General features: G+C 50.7%; 2 protein-coding genes across 2 annotated transcripts; both read right to left on the reverse strand.

Annotated features, from left to right (window-relative positions):
* Positions 1 to 1,042: 1,042 nt before the first annotated feature.
* On the reverse strand, positions 1,043 to 3,183 carry LOC135973433 (uncharacterized). Its single transcript, XM_065556553.1, has 2 exons — positions 2,607 to 3,183; positions 1,043 to 1,612 (listed from the first exon to the last, which is right to left on the reverse strand). The coding sequence occupies exons 1-2, from the start codon at positions 3,181 to 3,183 to the stop codon at positions 1,137 to 1,139; spliced, it is 1,053 nt and encodes a 350-aa protein (XP_065412625.1). The 3' UTR covers positions 1,043 to 1,136.
* Positions 1,043 to 10,803, reverse strand: LOC101941976 (transforming growth factor beta activator LRRC32-like). Its single transcript, XM_042853302.2, has 2 exons — positions 10,587 to 10,803; positions 1,043 to 8,587 (listed from the first exon to the last, which is right to left on the reverse strand). The coding sequence occupies exons 1-2, from the start codon at positions 10,704 to 10,706 to the stop codon at positions 6,590 to 6,592; spliced, it is 2,118 nt and encodes a 705-aa protein (XP_042709236.1). The 5' UTR covers positions 10,707 to 10,803; the 3' UTR covers positions 1,043 to 6,589.
* Between the last annotated feature and the right edge of the window lie 6,258 nt (positions 10,804 to 17,061).

Below are 17,061 nucleotides of genomic sequence, written 5' to 3' on the forward strand. Positions count from 1 at the left end.
GCCTACCCGCTAATGCCCTGGCTCATGAAGCCCTATACTGGCGCCCTGGACACTGAAAAAGAACTCTTCAACTACCGGCTGAGCAAGTGCAGAATGGTGGTGGAGTGTGCTTTTGGCCGTCTCAAGGGGAGATGGAGAAGCTTACTGACTCGCTGTGATCTCAGCGAAACCAATATCCCCATTGTTATAGCAGCTTGCTGTGTGCTCCACAATCTCTGTGAGAGCAAGGGGGAGACCTTTATGGCGGGGTGGGAGGTTGAGGAAAATAGCCTGGCTGGTGATTACTCACAGCCAGACAGCCGGGCGATTAGAAGAGACCAGCGGGAAGCGCTGTGCATCCGGGAGGCTTTGAAAGCAAAGTTCCTGAGTGAGCAGGGTAACCTGTGATTTTATAGTTTGTGTACTGAGAAGCTAAACCTGCCCCCGTTTCTTTACCCAGGTAATGTTGACTATCCTATCCAGTTACATACCCCCTTCACCCCCCCTCCAACACACGTGTCGAAATAAAAATAGTTCTACTTTGTTAAAGCACACCGTTTTCTTTAATACTGTTTTAGCGGGAATTTTTTAAAACTGGGACGCAGACTGTGGTGCGGGGCGGGTCTAGTGTTGTGATGCGAATGCAGCTTCTAAACTCAAGGATTGACAGGCTCCGCTGCGGTGGGATGCTTGTTTCAACGGAGCCTGTCACCCCTCCTGATCGGGACTGTGTGTATGGGAGGTCTATTTGACTTTGTGGCAGGGGGAGGACGGTTACAGATCCCATGCTGTGTGGCTCTGTGATCCTGTCTAAGGACCGGCGCTTAAGATCTGTAACTGCCCTCCCCCGCCACAAAGTCACAGAGCAACCCACCCCCCCCAACATTACATCAAAACAACCTCCCAGACTAACCGGGGCAACTAGTCACTGCATCACTGCACTGTGTATGTGCCCTGCTGCTGTGCCTGCCCCCGACTATGTACCCTGCCAAAGGAGACTGTCCTGTCCAATTTCCAACCCCCTTTCCCCTCCTCCTCCAAAAGAACATGATTGAAACAGTAGTTAACAGAAACGAATTTTTTATTATCAACTACACATGGCATTGGGAGGTGAAACTTGGACGTGGGCTTGTGTCAGGCGGGAAGGAAAGAACTTTTCAAATTTTGGGAAATGAGAGCCTTCTGCTACTAGAGCTCTCTGCAGGGGTGGAGTGAGAGTTAGCAGGGACTCTGCCGCCTCTCCTTCTTTGCACTTTGGGTGAGGTGGGTATGGGACTTGGTGGCGGGGGAGGGCGGTTAGAGATGGACTGCAGCGGGGCTCTGTCCTCCTGCCTCCGTTCCTGCAGAACATCCACAAGGCGCCGGAGTGTGTCCGTTTGCTCCCTCAGTAGTCCAAGCAGCGTTAGAGTCGCCTGCTGGTCTTCCTGCCGCCACCTCTCCTCCCGATCCATGTTGGCTTGGTGCATTCGGGTCAAGTTCTCCCGCCACTGGGTCTGCTGTGCTGCCTGGGCTTGGGAAGAGGCCATAAGCTCAGAGAACATGTCCTCCCGTGTCCTCTTCTTCCTACGCCTAATCCGCGCTAGCCTCTGGGAGTGTGATTCCAGGCTAGGTTGTGAGACAGTCGCAGACGGGGCTGTGGAAATGGGAAAAAGGGAGTGAATTCCTCTGAAAGATAAATGTAGTTGTGAACAAAGAACATAGTCTTTCTCTGTGAACAAGACCATGCACAGCACCTTTCACATGCGCACTCAGCACAAGGTCGAATTCTCGGCCTTCGCATTCTGTGCCTGGGGTCTTGAACAGCACATTTGAGAAGCGAGGCAGCACAACGGAATTTCTGTTGCAGGCAGACATGGTAAGCCGTACACTTGTGGCAGTTTAAAACTTTTATATTACCACTGGCCTCATTTCACATTTAAATCAATGTCAGTCCCTGCTGCCAGCAATCCGGCAAGCGGGAACTCTGCCCCTGTCCCACCCCCTCGCGGCTGTCCCCGGGAACGATCCCTTTCGGCTGCCCCTCTCCCGCCTCCACCGCGTGGCTGCAAACCAGCGGTGACAGTTCTGTAAAGGAACGGGAAAGCAGTCCCAACACTAACATTCCCCTACCTAATTAAAAGCAGGTCACCATGGCCGACATCACCCTGATGAGGATCTCCGAGAGCGACAAAGAGAGAATGCTCCGGGAAAGCCTCCAAAGACCAGGGCCGTATGCCGCCCTGCTGTGCAGAGCAATGATCCCCGAGTACCTGATAATCTCGTGGCGCGGCAACGTGTCGTACTTCGGAGGACCCAATAAGGCCGCTCTCCCCAAGAACCTCATGCAACGGCTTTCAAGTTACCTCCAGGAGAGCTTCATCGAGATGTCCCAGGAGGATTACTGCTCTATCCCCGCACATATAGACCGCATTTTACTGTAGCTGCAGTAGCAGGGAATACACAGTAGAGCGGCTTGTGCAGGACAATCACTGAAAACCGGACATTGCTAGATTTCTTTTCAAAACTTGCACTGCCCCTTACTAAACCGTTAAGCGCCTAGGGCACACTAATCATGAACAACCCATTCTTTTAATTGTTAATATTCCTGTTTTGTTAAAAATAAATGTTTAGATGTTTACAACACTTACTGGCTGATCCTTCACCAGATTCTGTGTCCGGGGTAATGGCTGGGGACGCTTCGTAGGGGATCTCTGTAAGGGTGATGAAGAGATCCTGGCTGTCGGGGAAATCAGCGTTGTGAGAGCTGCCAACTGCCTCGCCCTCCTCATCTCCTTCCTCATCTTCCCCGTCCCCTAACATGTCTGAGGAACCGGCCGTGGACAGTATCCCATCCTCAGAGTCCACGGTCACTGGTGGGGTAGTGGTGGCGGCAGCACCGAGGATGGAATGCAGTGCCTCGTAGAAACGGGATGTCTGGGGATGGGATCCGGAGCGTCCGTTTGCCTCTTTGGTCTTCTGGTAGCCTTGTCTCAGCTCCTTGATTTTCACGCGGCACTGCGTTGCATCCCGGCTGTATCCTCTCTCTGCCATGTCTTTAGAGATCTTCTCGTAGATCTTTGCATTCCTTCTTTTGGATCGCAGCTCGGAAAGCACGGACTCATCGCCCCACACAGCGATGAGATCCAAGACTTCACGATCAGTCCATGCTGGGGCTCTCTTTCTATTCACAGACTGCATGGCCATCACTGCTGGAGAGCTCTGCATCGTTGCCAGTGCTGCTGTGCTCGCCACGATGTCCAGACAGGAAATGAGATTCAAACTGGCCAGACAGGAAAAGGAATTCAAATTCAAATTTTCCCGGGGCTTTTCCTGTGTGGCTGGTCAGAGCATCCGAGCTCGCACTGCTGTCCAGAGCGTCAACAGAGTGGTGCACTGTGGGATAGCTCCCGGAGCTATTAGCGTCGATTTCCATCCACACCTAGCCTAATTCGACATGGCCATGTCGAATTTAGCGCTACTCCCCTCGTCGGGGAGGAGTACAGAAGTCGAATTAAAGAGACCTCTATGTCGAACTAAATAGCATCGCAGTGTGGACGGGTGCAGGGTTAATTCGATTTAACGGCGCTAACTTCGACATAAACGCCTAGTGTAGACCAGGCCTTAGATGCTGTGCTTGGCACACTGAGCAACAGAGAACAAAGAATCTCCAGCCTTTGAAAGCTGCTTCTTGCATCTTTGTGAGGACTGGAGCAGGGTCAAACTCTGAAAGAGCAGCTTCGGGCACAAAGGCAGCACCGAGACTTTTGCATGTGGTTGCACCCAGAGTCTCCTTTAATACAGAAGTACGTCTAATGAAGACTAAAGGGCCCAGCATGCAATGTTCCAGCTCAATTCAAGTGACCATTCACTCAGATTGAAAGGGAGGCATACTGGGGTCTGTAGACTCCCTGGGCTGCCCTTTCATATTAAAGGTGAAGGTGCCTGTAATTGGTTCCATTTTACATTGCCAGCAGGTATGGCTCTTGGGTACCAGGTGAATTACTAACAAAGCTCTCAGTGGGGCACAGCAGGGCTGTCCTGGTTTAGAGTGCATGGAATGTACAACACTGAAGGCTTCTTCATGGGGCAGCGGAAGGTGGTGATGAATAAACCGGGTGAAGGCCAAAGCAGCATACTGTGGAATGCATGGAGGAAAGTACAGCCCAGTATGTGGGTTAAATGAGGAACATTCCTAACCAAGAAGCCACCCAAAATGCACATTTACACCTTCAAAAACACCTGTCAAAAAACAACAGCACCTGCAACTGGGGCTTTGTTTATCATGAAACACCCTCTGAAGTAACCATGCTCTGGATATGCACAGGGCAACCAGCCCTCTCTCCCTTACCTTCTCTTGCATGATAATCACAGCTCTTGGGAGCAGCCAGACTGCTTATATAGCACCAGTGGTGTGTACACAGTACTCTAAAGATAAATAAGAAAATACATCCCTGTCCTAAGGAGCTTCAAATGTAAATGAGATGGATAAATCCACGGACAACAACAGAGCCTGGTGGGTAAGGAGGGAAGCACAATAGAACAGAGAACAGCATAATCCCATGGCCGATCTTGACATGACCACAGTACCCTTCTGGATCAAAGAGTCTGAACTGAACATGGAAACATGAGCTCAGCTCCATCCAATGAGATGGGCCATAGATTCCCATTCATTAGGAAAGTCAGTTTGTCATGGCACATAAGGCAGTAGTTGCAGACGTACAGACACAATGCAGGTGGCAGGGATTGGGGGGAGGTAGAGGGCAGCACCGTCTTTAGAGCAAAGTGTCCTTTATTTTACAATAAATCATTTAATGACAATTCATGAATAATTTAACCTTTTTCCAAACCCCATTCACTCTGCAGTACTCTGCAGCACCAGACATGTAGAGCTCGACTTGTAAACGTTCCTGGGTGTTACAATCAGTGCCAGGCTCGCTGGGGTGACAAAGACTAGAACTGAGGAAACCTGAAAAGCAATGGTTTTTGTCACAGCAATCCTGGCAGTGACAGAGTGGAAAATGAATGTGTCTGTGCTCAAGCACAACACCCATGATGCTAATGAGTGTTTCTCTTTGGCTTCCTGAGTCCAGGAAGGAGTAACCTGGCAGCAAGAGAGCTGCAGTCTCAGTACCACAGGAGCAGAGTCCCCTACTCACCCGGCCCTGCTCAGCATGTTTTATTGCTTTCAGGACTCTGCTCCTGCAGCATCTGATGATTATCTGGGGAGCGTGAGCACCAATGATGAGAGTATTACTGGTTAGAGTGACTGGGAGCTCTTTGCCTTGATGGCTTCCATGGGGGAGGGGGGGCAGCTGTCCCTGGAGCTAGACAGCCAGATTGCACTCTCCTATCATTGTGGAAAATGTCACTGCAGGTTTATGACAGTTCAGAAATTGTGGCTTGGCTGTCCTAGTTCAAGCTCTGAGGATGTCCATCTGCCTGCACACTGACCTGAAAAGCTTAGGAGTTTTGTCTTAAAAGCAGACAGAGAGGCTGAGAATTTTCAACTCAGGTTCTTTTTGTTGAGGTAGATTCATTCCTATCACAATGGCCAAGAACATGGCAAGCTGCCCTCAGGCACAATCTGCACTGCTCAGAGCCATTTAGAAGTGTCAACTCAGCACAAAGATTTGGATGAAAGTTCAAGGGACAGGAGTGTCAACAAAGGGGAGAGTCACATTTTTAAACAATATCCTGGGATTCTACAGAAATCACCCTTTCCCCATTCCCCACAAGGCCATTTTTGATACTGTAAGCTGTTGTGTTTGGGGCCATTACAGAAGAATACACTACAGGTTTGTCCACACTACAAGTGCTACAGCCAAACAGCTGCAGCAATGGAATGGAAGAGCCTTGGTGATGGAAGGGTTTTTCTATTGCTGCGGTAAATCCTCTCCCTTGAGAGGTGGTTGCTAGGTTGATGGAAGAATTTTTCTGAGGATCTAGCAATGTCTGTATCAGGGCTTAGCTCAGTTTAACTACATCTCCCAGGGTGTGAACTTTTCACACCTCTGAGCACTGTAGCTAGATTGACCTAAATTTTAGGTGTAGACCAGGCCTAACACATCTTTACAAGGAGCATTTCACATGACTCTGCAGCCCTCATATTGCAGGGGGGAAAGCAGAGGTGGGGGGCTTCTTGTTTACTAGGTTGACCAGTAAGAAGTATTTAGTTTGCCTATTGAAAGGCTGGGTGACAACTCCTGGACAATGCTGAACAACAGTTCTGTAGAATAACAATTCTGTTGCTGTGGAGATAACAATCTGCTCACAAACAGGAGAGGATGGGTTCAGCCCTGAGCGATGGAAGAAGCAGGAGGGAGAGATCCATTCAAAGAGCACTGGCCTTGTTTCAGGGCAGGAAACCCACCAGGGAATTCTTTCTAACTACAACAAAACATTTCCAAGTCTCCCACAATGAGCAGTTATTCCTTGCACACAAAAAAAGCAGTATGGAGAGATGGCCCATGGAAGCTACAGCATGTGTCTAGGCTGCTTGCATCAAGAGGGAGCACAGCATATTGATTTGATTTTGAATGTTTTATTGTCGTGTTTGTGAAACCTTTAATGTATTAGTGAGGGGCAGGTGCCTAAAATACAATAAATATTATTCTCCCTCTCCTGTCCTGTACTATACTTCTGTAACTCGGTCTATTGCTATCTGTTCAGTTCTCTTTTCCTTATTTGGATGATAAGGAATGGGGTCCACCCTGTTGCTTCTGAATCCCAGATACTTTGACAGCTGACGACTCTTTTTCAGATGACAGCATATCCCACAGCTGAGAAACAGAAAGCAAAGAGTGATCACCACCACCATCAATACCATCAGGTAGCGATTTCCTATCTGATGAGGACAAAGCCACGTGGTCTTGTTGGCTATCTTAGCTGAGAAGTTCCTGTTCTTGTCCTGATAAGAGCACAGAGTTTCATTCAGATCCAACACACTCACATGGGCAGCTTGTAGAATTTCCAGCCAGCTCAGTGCACAACAGCTAAAGGGATTGCCAGCAACATTCAGATGATTGAGGCTGTTGGACCATCTCACAGTGGCAGGTTTCTCTAAGGCCTGGAGATTGTTATTGCGAATGTCCAGATTTTCCAGTGGAGAGCAGACAAGATCAGGGGGCAAAAGACTCAACTTGTTGTCTGAGATGTCCAACTTTTTCAGCATCTTCAGACAAGGGAACTCTGTCTTGTTGTTGTCCATCTGATTTCCTCTCAGAGAGAGCTTCTGCAAAGAGAATTCCAGACCCTCCAGAGCTCCTTTTGGCATGAACAAGTCTTCATTCTCAGACAGATCCAGGGAGACCAAAGAGGTTTGGTTGAACATGTAAGGATAAAGCCTCACAATGTTGTTCCTACGTAAACTCAGATACTTCAGCTGCGGTATGTCACAGAAGGATGTACAGTTACCTCTTTGATCTGAGTTATGACCTATTGGGATCTCTCTTTTATTAGCATTCTGGCTCTCACAAGGCTGGAGGCTGTTAGAACCAAGGTCAAGTGTTTCCAGTTTGGGCAGAATACCAAAAAACCACTGTGGCAAGGAATGAATGAAATTGCCTTGAAGATCCAGTGATCGCACCGACAGAAAGGCATTGTCATGCATCACGCCTGGCTCCTTGCTTTCCATATCACCAGGAGATGACTCCACAGCTATATTATGGAGACAGTTCTTAGCCATATTGAGATTCTGGAGGGAGCTCAGATTGTGAAGGAAAGTAACTGGGAACAAATACAACAGGTTACTGCTGAGATCTAAGTCAGTTATCTTTGACAGTCTAGCTGCTGCATTGTAAATATTCAAGGATATGTTAGGTCTTGCCATCTCATCATACTGCAGTCTGAACTCTGCTGTATTGGTGGAACTTGGAGCCAAAGAGACCATGGCGTTATCAGAGAGGTTTAAGTGTGTGAGGCGATGCACCTTGGGAAGCTCTGGAAAGTAGATCAGTTTGTTATGACTCAGATCTAGTACCTGAAGCTGGTAGTGTTCCTTTCTCTCCTCTGTAACAAAGAACTCCAGGGCATTGTAACTGAGATTTAAAACTTGCAGCTGTGTGAGGCTGAAGCCCGAGATACAGTGAAGGGAATTCATGGCTAAATTCACCACTTTTAGATTTAATAGAGCCTCAAAAGCTCCTTCCTCTATTTCCGTGATGTAGTTATTGTTAAGGTTGATCTCTCTCAGCTTTAGAGTTCCCTGGAAGATGCTCCCTGGCAGTCTGGTCATCTTGTTCCAGGACAGATCCAGTTTCTTTAAAGAGGTGAGTTTGCTGAAGTACCAGGCTGCCATATCACTGTCCAAATTATTTGCAGAAAGGTCCAGGACCTTTAGATTCCTCAGTGACCCGAAGGCTCTTCCATTGGTGAAGTAATTCCTATCAAGGTGGTTTGCAGCTAGGAGCAGAGAGCGAAGATGAGTTAGATGAGTCAGGGCCATTTCTGACACAGTTGCCAATTGGTTGAAATGCATGTTGAGGTGCTCTAGCTGCCCTAACTTTGATGTGCAGCTTTCCGTCAGGTTTTGGATGAAGTTGTCAGAGAGGTCAAGCTGTTTAACCCCATGGCCAAGCTTCTGTGGAAATGTGCGGAGGCCAAGACCTTGGCATGAGACCTGAACTGAGCTCTATGGAGAAACAAGGAAAGCCATCAATGAGAGTGAAGGAGCTCAGCCCACACCTCATTTCAGACGTGGCTCCACTCCTATCACACACACCTTACTGCTGTTTGGAATTTATACTAGAAATTCTCAGACACAAGCATGCACCCCCCTCTTAGGCAAGTACTTTGGCCGTGCCGGGCTGAGATCAAGGCATAAACTCCTTCACACACAGTTTCTAGCATAATCACAAATCCAACCTTGTGGGTGGGAAGCTCTTTCAGAGCTGTAGGGGGTTGTGACCTGGCTTTCTGAGGTACGGTGGTGGCTGGAACTCAGAGCCATCCCTGGGGTATGGTGAATTGGGGTGACCGTTCCGGGCCGCATGCTTTGGGGGCCCCTGCGGACTGGACCAATTGGCCGGTGAGGTCAGTCCCGGAAGTGATGATTCGTCACTTCTGCCCCGCGCCCCGCACCCCTCTAGGGAGGGTCCTGCTGGCACTATTACCTTCAGAGAAGCCCCTGAAGAAGGCCAGGTTATTGGTGTGTGCTGCTGAAGCCCTCCAGCCTGGGTGACACAGATGCACCTATGCTGGGCCAGCAGATCACAGCTTAGACTCAATGAAGGAACCACGCAGCACCTCTGCTCCCTCTCCTGAACAAAAATAAGGCACGAGGGAGGCAGACAGCTCCCAACTGCTAGATCACCACTGTTCATTGGCTGCTCTCAGGTACCATCATCACTGACCAATCATCCTTTTCCCTCTACCAGCAAGGGTCTGTGTCACACTTACTGGGCTGCAGAAGGGTATGAGACTTCGTGGAGTCTGCCAGCTGCATCCCAGAGCCTAGGCTGCAGTGGGGTGCGTGTCCTGATGGCTCCACTTTGCCATGCACCACTCCCCCAAGCACAGCCCTCAGACAGGCACATATTCAAGGAGGGGACAGGGAAGTAAGAATAGTTCCATTGGGACCTGCCTAGTCATTTCTTATCCCACAATGAGAAACCTCAATCCTCTGGCAGCCACAATCCTCCCTCAAGTGTCAAGTGATCCATCCCACCTCCTCTAACCACAGCCTATCACTTAGTGAGCACGAAAAGGCCCAGCCAGGGGGTGTGATCAAGCAGGAAGCAGTGCCATGACCTCTGTCCTTTGTTTTAAATAGTTTGTCATTCACTTGAGTGACTGGCTGGGAGCTAGATCCAGCTTTAGCGCCTGGCCATGAAGAAAAAAAGATGCCTAGGAGTTAGTGCTCTCACTGTCATTGGAGAGACTGGGTTTGATTTCAGGCCCATGTTCCCTTGCTCTCCAGGCCAAGACAGCCAGGGAGTAGAAGCTGGGTAGGTATAAGGGGAGGAGAAAGCCATCGTTCTCATTGCTTATAGGGGCCCAGTTGGTCTCCTCCTCTCTCTGCTCTGTCCCCCACATTCTAATTCTATAGATCTGGTGTTTCACCAACTGGTCCCCAAAGGGAGCCACCCTGGAGATCAGTCACAGAAAAGTGGGGGAGGAACAGACAATACAGGGTGACAAGATGTGTCCAAGGTATCTAGCATTTCCTGGCCTGGACATACAAGTGCTGTGTAGAGCCTCACTCAGACACATGGTATCCAAAAAACTGCTCAAGACAGAGTCTGTCTGAAGATGAGGGGTAACAATATCACAGGGTGACAAAATGAAAGCACCTGGGTACAAAGCTAATGGTCAAAGTGGGGAGATTACAAGGCAGAGGTGGGGGGGGGGGGGGAGAGAGGCTTGAAGAGAAGGTCTGAAAGTCCTTGCAGCAGAGAGAGACAAGAAAGTGTAAGAGGGGACATTAAAAAGACAGGCTATTAAAGGGGTGGCTGCTAGGCTGAGGTGGTCAGAGTTTTGGGGGAAGATTTTCAAAATCTGGTTTTAAACTTTCATTTGCCCCCTTCAGTATCACAGCAGGGTATGAGCACAACCAGCAATTCCTGTCTCAGACCCGCCGGGGGCATCGTTTGGCTATTAAATCACAAAGGATCCTGGGCAATTAGCCTTACCTGCTGGCATGGCAGAGGCTTTGGGCTCACCTCCGCACTAGGCTGGGCTTTGAGAACAGATGGGAGCAGCCAGAGCAGCAAATATCCTCTTTCAGCCAGCCGGTGTTCTGACAGAAACATGATGGGCTCCAGGAGCAAGCAGCCCCTTCCCACTGCTTCAGTGCTTTCATATGGGCTAAGGGAGAGGAAGACTTCTATATAAATAGGCTCCAGTGCGGGCTTGGGGAAGGAGATAGTGTGTGGGAGTCCCAGCTACAGTACTGGGAAAATAAAGATATACGCCTCTGACGGGGAAAAACAGTGCATGAAGCCACAAGGGAAAGAGAAACTAGGGAACGGGGGTGGAGATGCCACTGCACATGCTTCCAGGTGATTATTTGAAACTATAAAGGAAATAAATATTAGAGAATGGAGCAGACAAGGCCCAAGGAAAGAGAGGAGTTTTTGTGGGGATTCCCCAGTTTGGAAACCACATTGTTGTCCAAAGGGTTTGTCCTAGGGTCTTATCTGCAGCCACTTCCTGCTGTGCTCTGGGTCAGAACTCATAGCTAAGCCTGGTTAGCTTGGATAAGGGATCCCAATTTGAACAATTTGACACTGTAGGAAATGCTGGGCTCAGGCTAGCACCTAAGACCAGATGGTGCCACCAGGCAAAATGTAAACTGGAAGAGTAGGGCCCCCTTTGCTGCCCAAGCTGGAATAGTCACAAGGTGGGAGGTGCTGGACATCTGAGGGGAATTGAATTCCTTGCTGTGGTGATAAACAGCACTGGGGTCCTTGTTCATCACAACTGGCCAGGCCTTCCTCCATGAGGTGGGGGAGACTAGGCTGGAGTGAGTCTGGAGAGGGAATTCCCTTCTCCCTCTCTGGGCTACTGCAGCTCATGCAGAGGGAAATTTTACAATAATACCTGACCCTTTGCTGGGGAGCGAATGCACCAAGGGTTTTACCATCCAGCTCCCATGAGTGAGTCACCCAGCACAGTCCTGAGGTGAAATCCAGCTCACACCCTCAATAGGGGTTTCCTGCACCTGGAGTATCCCATGGGCTCCACTGGTGCTTCTGCTAGGGGGTGCCCAGTCTCCCACAGCCCATGGGCTGCTTCTATTCCCAAGATCAGAGAAGCCTCCCGAAGGGATGGAGCCTCCCTAAGCTACATCAAAAGAGAGGCGAGGGCAGAAGAGATGGGCTCATAGAAGTGGCCTCTGTTTAAACCCCTGGCATTCCACCTCCTCTCCTGCCCCCCAGACAGTAACAAATGTACCAAAAGGGGAACATGCCCACCCCAACCACACAGCTCTGAGCAGCAGCAGCAGCCAGCAAGAGCCTTTCACCTCCAGTGTAGGGTGCAGTGCAGAGAGAACAGAAGCCATCACTGGGGTGAGTGAACAATGAGTCGGCAGTCTCAGTCCAGGGCTCAGCAAATAGGTGTTCACAACATCCCTTCACCCCCAGTTAGCCCCGAACTGAATGGGCCACAGAGACTGACCACCTGTCTTTCCCTAGCGGGGCTTAGTATAGGGTGGAACAGGCACGGGCTGGAGCCAGGGGTATATGTGGGTGATGGGAGGGGCAACTTGTGCTGCCACTGCCCATTATCACCATGCCCTCCTCCTGGGAGCCTGATGGTGCGAAGCATGGCTGGAAGATGATTGCCTGGTATTTACACTGCACTGGGGGAGAAAGAGGAGAGAGAGGGGTTTTTCTATGACAGCCTCATATTTAGGGTGACCAGATGTCCCATTTTTATAGGGACAGTCCCATTTTTGGGGACTTTTTCTTATATAGGCACCCAACCCTCCCACCCTCTGTCCCATTTTTTCACAGTTGCTATCTGGTCACCATACTCATATTAGCTCCCCTAGTACCAGCAAAAAGAAGAACAGGAGTACTTGTGGCACCTTAGAGCTACTCTGAAACCTAGTACCAGCATATATCAAAAAAGAATTTTTCTGTAGTCACATATCCAGGCCCACTCTGCCACCTACTGGTTGGTCCATACATATCACAACAAGAATGTTTGGCTGCTGGGACAGTTCATGGGAGATTTTGCTAAGTGGACTTTTTTGTTGGTTTGGCTCAATGCTGTTGACTCTTCATTCCTTTCCTGCAGCAGGCAGCACTGCCACTGACCAGTTTGCCCAAGAGCTTATTTTGCAGCAATTGTTTTAGATGTTTCCTAATAGGCTATTTCCCCAGCTCCTGGTGTCTTTGGTGAAGGAATATGGTGTAGTCTTAAAAGGAGGTGGAGCACAGTGGAACTGAGCTGAGCTGGGCCTGCATGTTAGATTTTTCCATCCTCTTGCTGGTTTACATTGTGGGAAAGCTCTTTGTTTCTTATGGTTCAGGGCTCAAGCAAAATGCAGTGCTGAGGGTCACATGCATCTCAGTGAATAAACAGGGCTCTTATGAGGGAGTAGAGAATCCTGTGGAAGTTCTAGTCTCTGGACTGGAAAACCAGGTACAGTGCTTTAAACCCATCTTCTTCGTCAGTTCTCACTGGGTGCAGGACCCCTGAAGGCATCAGCTCTTCTAAACCTTGGTTGTTCATATTGGTTCTATTGAAGGCCTGGGTTCAAGGCTATGAAGGCAAACACAGACCTTAGAGAGAACAAGCCTTTATTGTTCTTTAGAAACAATCAAAATATGTCACAAAACATATACAGCTCAAAAACGTGGAATCTCCATCTAGGGAGACACTGGCCTGCAGCTCTCAAGCTCACCTTCTCCATCCAGCTTCACCACCCCTAGCAAGGAGCAGAGGAGGGGGAAGGGAGTACAGGGAAGGGAACAAAGTTAACTTCTCTGGTTATGGGTGACATAACTCCCTAGCACAAGACCCAGGCTCTGTGCATCCCCTAGCCTTTTTCCACATCCCCAGAGTGTCAGATGGGGGAACCCAAACAAACTCCTCTGTGCACTTTAAACAGCTGGTTAAGGCCTTTAGGGTGAAATTAACTGAAAGTCCCTGATCAGACTCTGGCACACTCATGTACTCCTTGGAGAATCCCCAGCATTTCCATCCAAAGGCTGGGAATTCCCTGTGCCTATCCATATCTATTCTGCCCTTTGGAAGAGGAAGAGGAAGAGTTGGCAGTGCTGGCACCAATGACAGCTGCAATAGTGCTGGGCATATCTGCATCATCTGGAACACAGACACACTCAAAGGGAACAGCGCCTGGGGTAGGCTCCGTCCTGGGAAATATCTTTATGCCAGTGCAGGTACCTGTAGTGCTAGAAGAGGTATCTTGTGCCTGTGCTAATCCCTGTGCTGAAGATAGTGCCATGATGAGTTTGGCAGCATGAAAAAGAGCCTGCTTGGACCCCTGAATGTAGGGCCACATGAGTAATTGAATATGGCCCTGCATAATATCTTTCACAAGGCAAGTTGAATTGGGCTCTCTGGAGTGCGTCACAAGAACTTACACAGCTGGTTCAGAGGGGATCCCATCTTCTTCCATTATGTTCTGGATTAAAGTTGGAGGCAAATACTGCTGTTGGGATTCAAGCAATGGCAATGTAGTCAACAGCTTTGAGGGGGGTTCTCCAACAAGAGGAGAAATTGATGGTGGTGATGGTATCAGCACTGGAGGCCTGAGTTGAGGAGAAGTATGTGCCAAAGATGACAGCAGCACTGGAAAGGAGTCCACAAAGGAAACGTGTCGGTGCTGGAGTAGAATGATGCCTGTTTTTCTTCTCCTTAACCTCTCTCTGCAAGTTGGATGCTTCCTCTTCTCCTTTTTCTCTGGGGCAGGGTCACATGGAGATCTGGAAGCCTGTCTTTTGCTTACAGCATTGACCAGCATCTATTCTAACAGGACCAAAGGAGTCTTCAGTGCTGTCACAGACCATTGTGCCAGTGTGGACTGTCTACATGGAGCTTGTGGTGAAGGATGGTGCCAGATGGAAAGCTCAGCCTCTGCAAGCGTTAGCTTCGGAAAGGTGGACCTCAGGCCCGATATTGAGGGAACTACCAAGGCAGGAGTGGCTAGGTGCATCTCTGGCCTCTTTAGAGAAGACCTCAGCACAGAAGCAGACCTCAGGCCTCCTGCAGGAGTATCAGGTCAGTCTGCTCGGATGCTTGCAGCCTGAGCTACCTGTCCCTCCTTGTCTGAGGAGTACAACATGGCAAGTCGTGCACTGGGACACTATGTGTGATTCTCCCAGGCCTGGGGAATGGGATACGTGCATCTGTCTCAGGGAAGATGGCTGAGCAAGGTGCTCATCTTTTGAACCCCATACGGAATTTGAGATCCGACATGGTCCTGGAGATAACCCAAGGCCAACATCCACTAACTGGTCACTAACAAAAATTAACAATAATTAGCTGTGACTATCCAAAGAGCACAGACTCATAGACCAGAGAACTAGTGACGTTAATTCTTGGTGGAAGTGGCAAAGGAACTGAGGTGGCGGGGAGGGGGGTGCACTCCCTCATACAGATGGAGCCAGTGATGCCATTCCAAATACAAGCGTGCTACTGTACCCCCCAGGGGCAACTGCTTTTCTGTACAGCTCAGCATCAGAGCTGCTGAATCCCATTAGTGGGAATACACAGAGAATCTGCTCTTGTGACTTGACACTGCTTCTGGGTGTTTCTCAGACAGAACTAGACTGGGGTGGCTGGGCAGTACCTGGTCAGACATGCTATTGATCCAAGATCCTGGATCTGGCTGTTCTAATGGTTTCAGCAACATGGCCCAGTCAAGGGGAGAAGGGAAGAGTGGCGACTCACCAGCAGTGCAACAGGCATTAGTACTGTAATGGGCCAGCATGCTCTGCATACAGGAATAAGCTGGTAACTTTAGGCTCCCTGCCTCACACCACAGCCTTCCTTCTCTGAATGAGGTGACCTGTCGTCAGGTCCAGGATGTAACACAGCACCTGCAAAACAAACAGCACAAAGCACAAATACTTCACAGGGAATCTCTCCCCCACCAGTTTGAGTCCCAGCATGGTTCAGAGTGAGAAGGTGTCTATCACAACACACACCATCACATCTGGCCCTGACTAGCTCCCTTGTTAACAGACTCAGTAGAGAGGCCAAGAAGACTAAGTCCCCCTTTCCCACTTAGTGGGAGCTCTTCAGGCCTAGGGGTAAGGCACACTGGCAGGGAATGGAGTGTGCACCTCCCATCAGCACAACCATCTCACTTTGGACTGAAAATAAGGCTCCTGGCTTTGCAGTAATGCCTCTACCCTGGGACTTTGGCTAATGGAGGTACAGTTCATTCCCTTCTTTTGCCTACTTAATGCCCATTCCCAGCTGGATGGCCTGTATCTCTGAGGGCTGGGATTCCCCAGTCACTGTGAGATCTCTCTGGTGTCCAGGCTTCGAGCAGGGGGAGCTCTGATACACTCATCTTAGGGAATGGGCCATGAGTGTGAGCTGTGAACCGCTCTAGATCCTGCTCCCCAGGCCATATATCAGGGAGTTACTGTTCATCTGTAACGGGCCAGTTCTGCTTCTCTCTCAGGCTGGCTCCCTTCTTGCTAGTCACTCTCTATGGGGCGATTACAGTCAAGAGTGGCCCTAGCCTAGGGTTACCATACGTCCGGATTTCCCCGGACATGTCCGGCTTTCCCCGGACATGTCCGGCTTTTTGGTACTCAAATCCCCGTCCGGGGGGAATTGCCAAAAAGCCGGACATGTCCGGGGAAACAGGGAGGCAGCATAAGCCAGGGTCCGCCCAGCCCCAGCACAACCTGTCGGGTCCGCAGCGCAGCCCAGCCGCCCGGCTACATTGTAGCGAGCTCGGGTGGGGGAAGGGGGGGGCGCAGCCGCAGAAGGCGGCAAAGGGGCCGCTGCTGCCCCCGTAGGCCGGGCGGACCGTGCGCCCCAGCTGAACCCAGCCAGCGGCTCGGGCTTCCCTCGCGGGCGGGGACTCCCCGGCCAGTGGGGGACCCTTCCTGCGGCCCCGTCACCCTGCGGGGCAGGGAGTGCGGTGTGTGCCGGGGCTGCAGGGACCCGCGCTGCCCCAGTCGCCGCTGAGCAGCTGAAGCCCCCGCCAGGCAGAGGTTGTCAGGTGAGCAGGGCAGGCGGGAGGGTGCAGAGGCTGCAGGGCGATGAGGAGCAGGGCAGATGGGGGTGCAGAGGCTGCAGAGGCGGGGGGGTGCAGGGCGAGGAGGAACAGGGTATGCAGGGGGGCGCAGGGGCAGGGCAGGCGGTGGGGTGCAGAGGCTGCAGGGCGAGGAGGAGCAGGGCAGGCAGGGGCATAGAGGCTGCAGGGACAGGGGGGTGCAGGGGCTGCAGGGCCAGTGGAGAGCGGGGGGGTGCAGGGGCTTCAGGGTGAGTGGGGAGCAGGGAAGCACTTAGCAACCCCCAACCAAGCTCAGAGCGGGAGGGAGGAGGGGGAAATGCGGGGTGCTCAGAGGAGGGGGCAGAGTTGGGGCAGGGACTTTGGGGAAGGGGTTGGAATGGGGGTGGGGAAGGGGCGGAGTTGGGGCAGGGCCGGGGGCAGGACTGGGACCCTGT

The sequence above is a fragment of the Chrysemys picta genome, chromosome 9 (assembly GCF_011386835.1).
Source record: "Chrysemys picta bellii isolate R12L10 chromosome 9, ASM1138683v2, whole genome shotgun sequence".
Lineage (NCBI taxonomy): Eukaryota > Metazoa > Chordata > Testudines > Emydidae > Chrysemys > Chrysemys picta.

Coding starts and splice junctions, on each gene's coding strand:
- LOC135973433 (XM_065556553.1), bottom strand. CDS start 3,183: ATGCAGAGCTCTCCAGCAGTGATGGCCATGCAGTCTGTGAATAGAAAG. Junction 1,613..2,606: donor ATCTGGTGAAGGATCAGCCA/GTAAGTGTTGTA, acceptor CCATTTCCACAG/CCCCGTCTGCGACTGTCTCA.
- LOC101941976 (XM_042853302.2), bottom strand. CDS start 10,706: ATGTTTCTGTCAGAACACCGGCTGGCTGAAAGAGGATATTTGCTGCTC. Junction 8,588..10,586: donor AGCCTCTGCCATGCCAGCAG/GTAAGGCTAATT, acceptor GTTTCTCCATAG/AGCTCAGTTCAGGTCTCATG.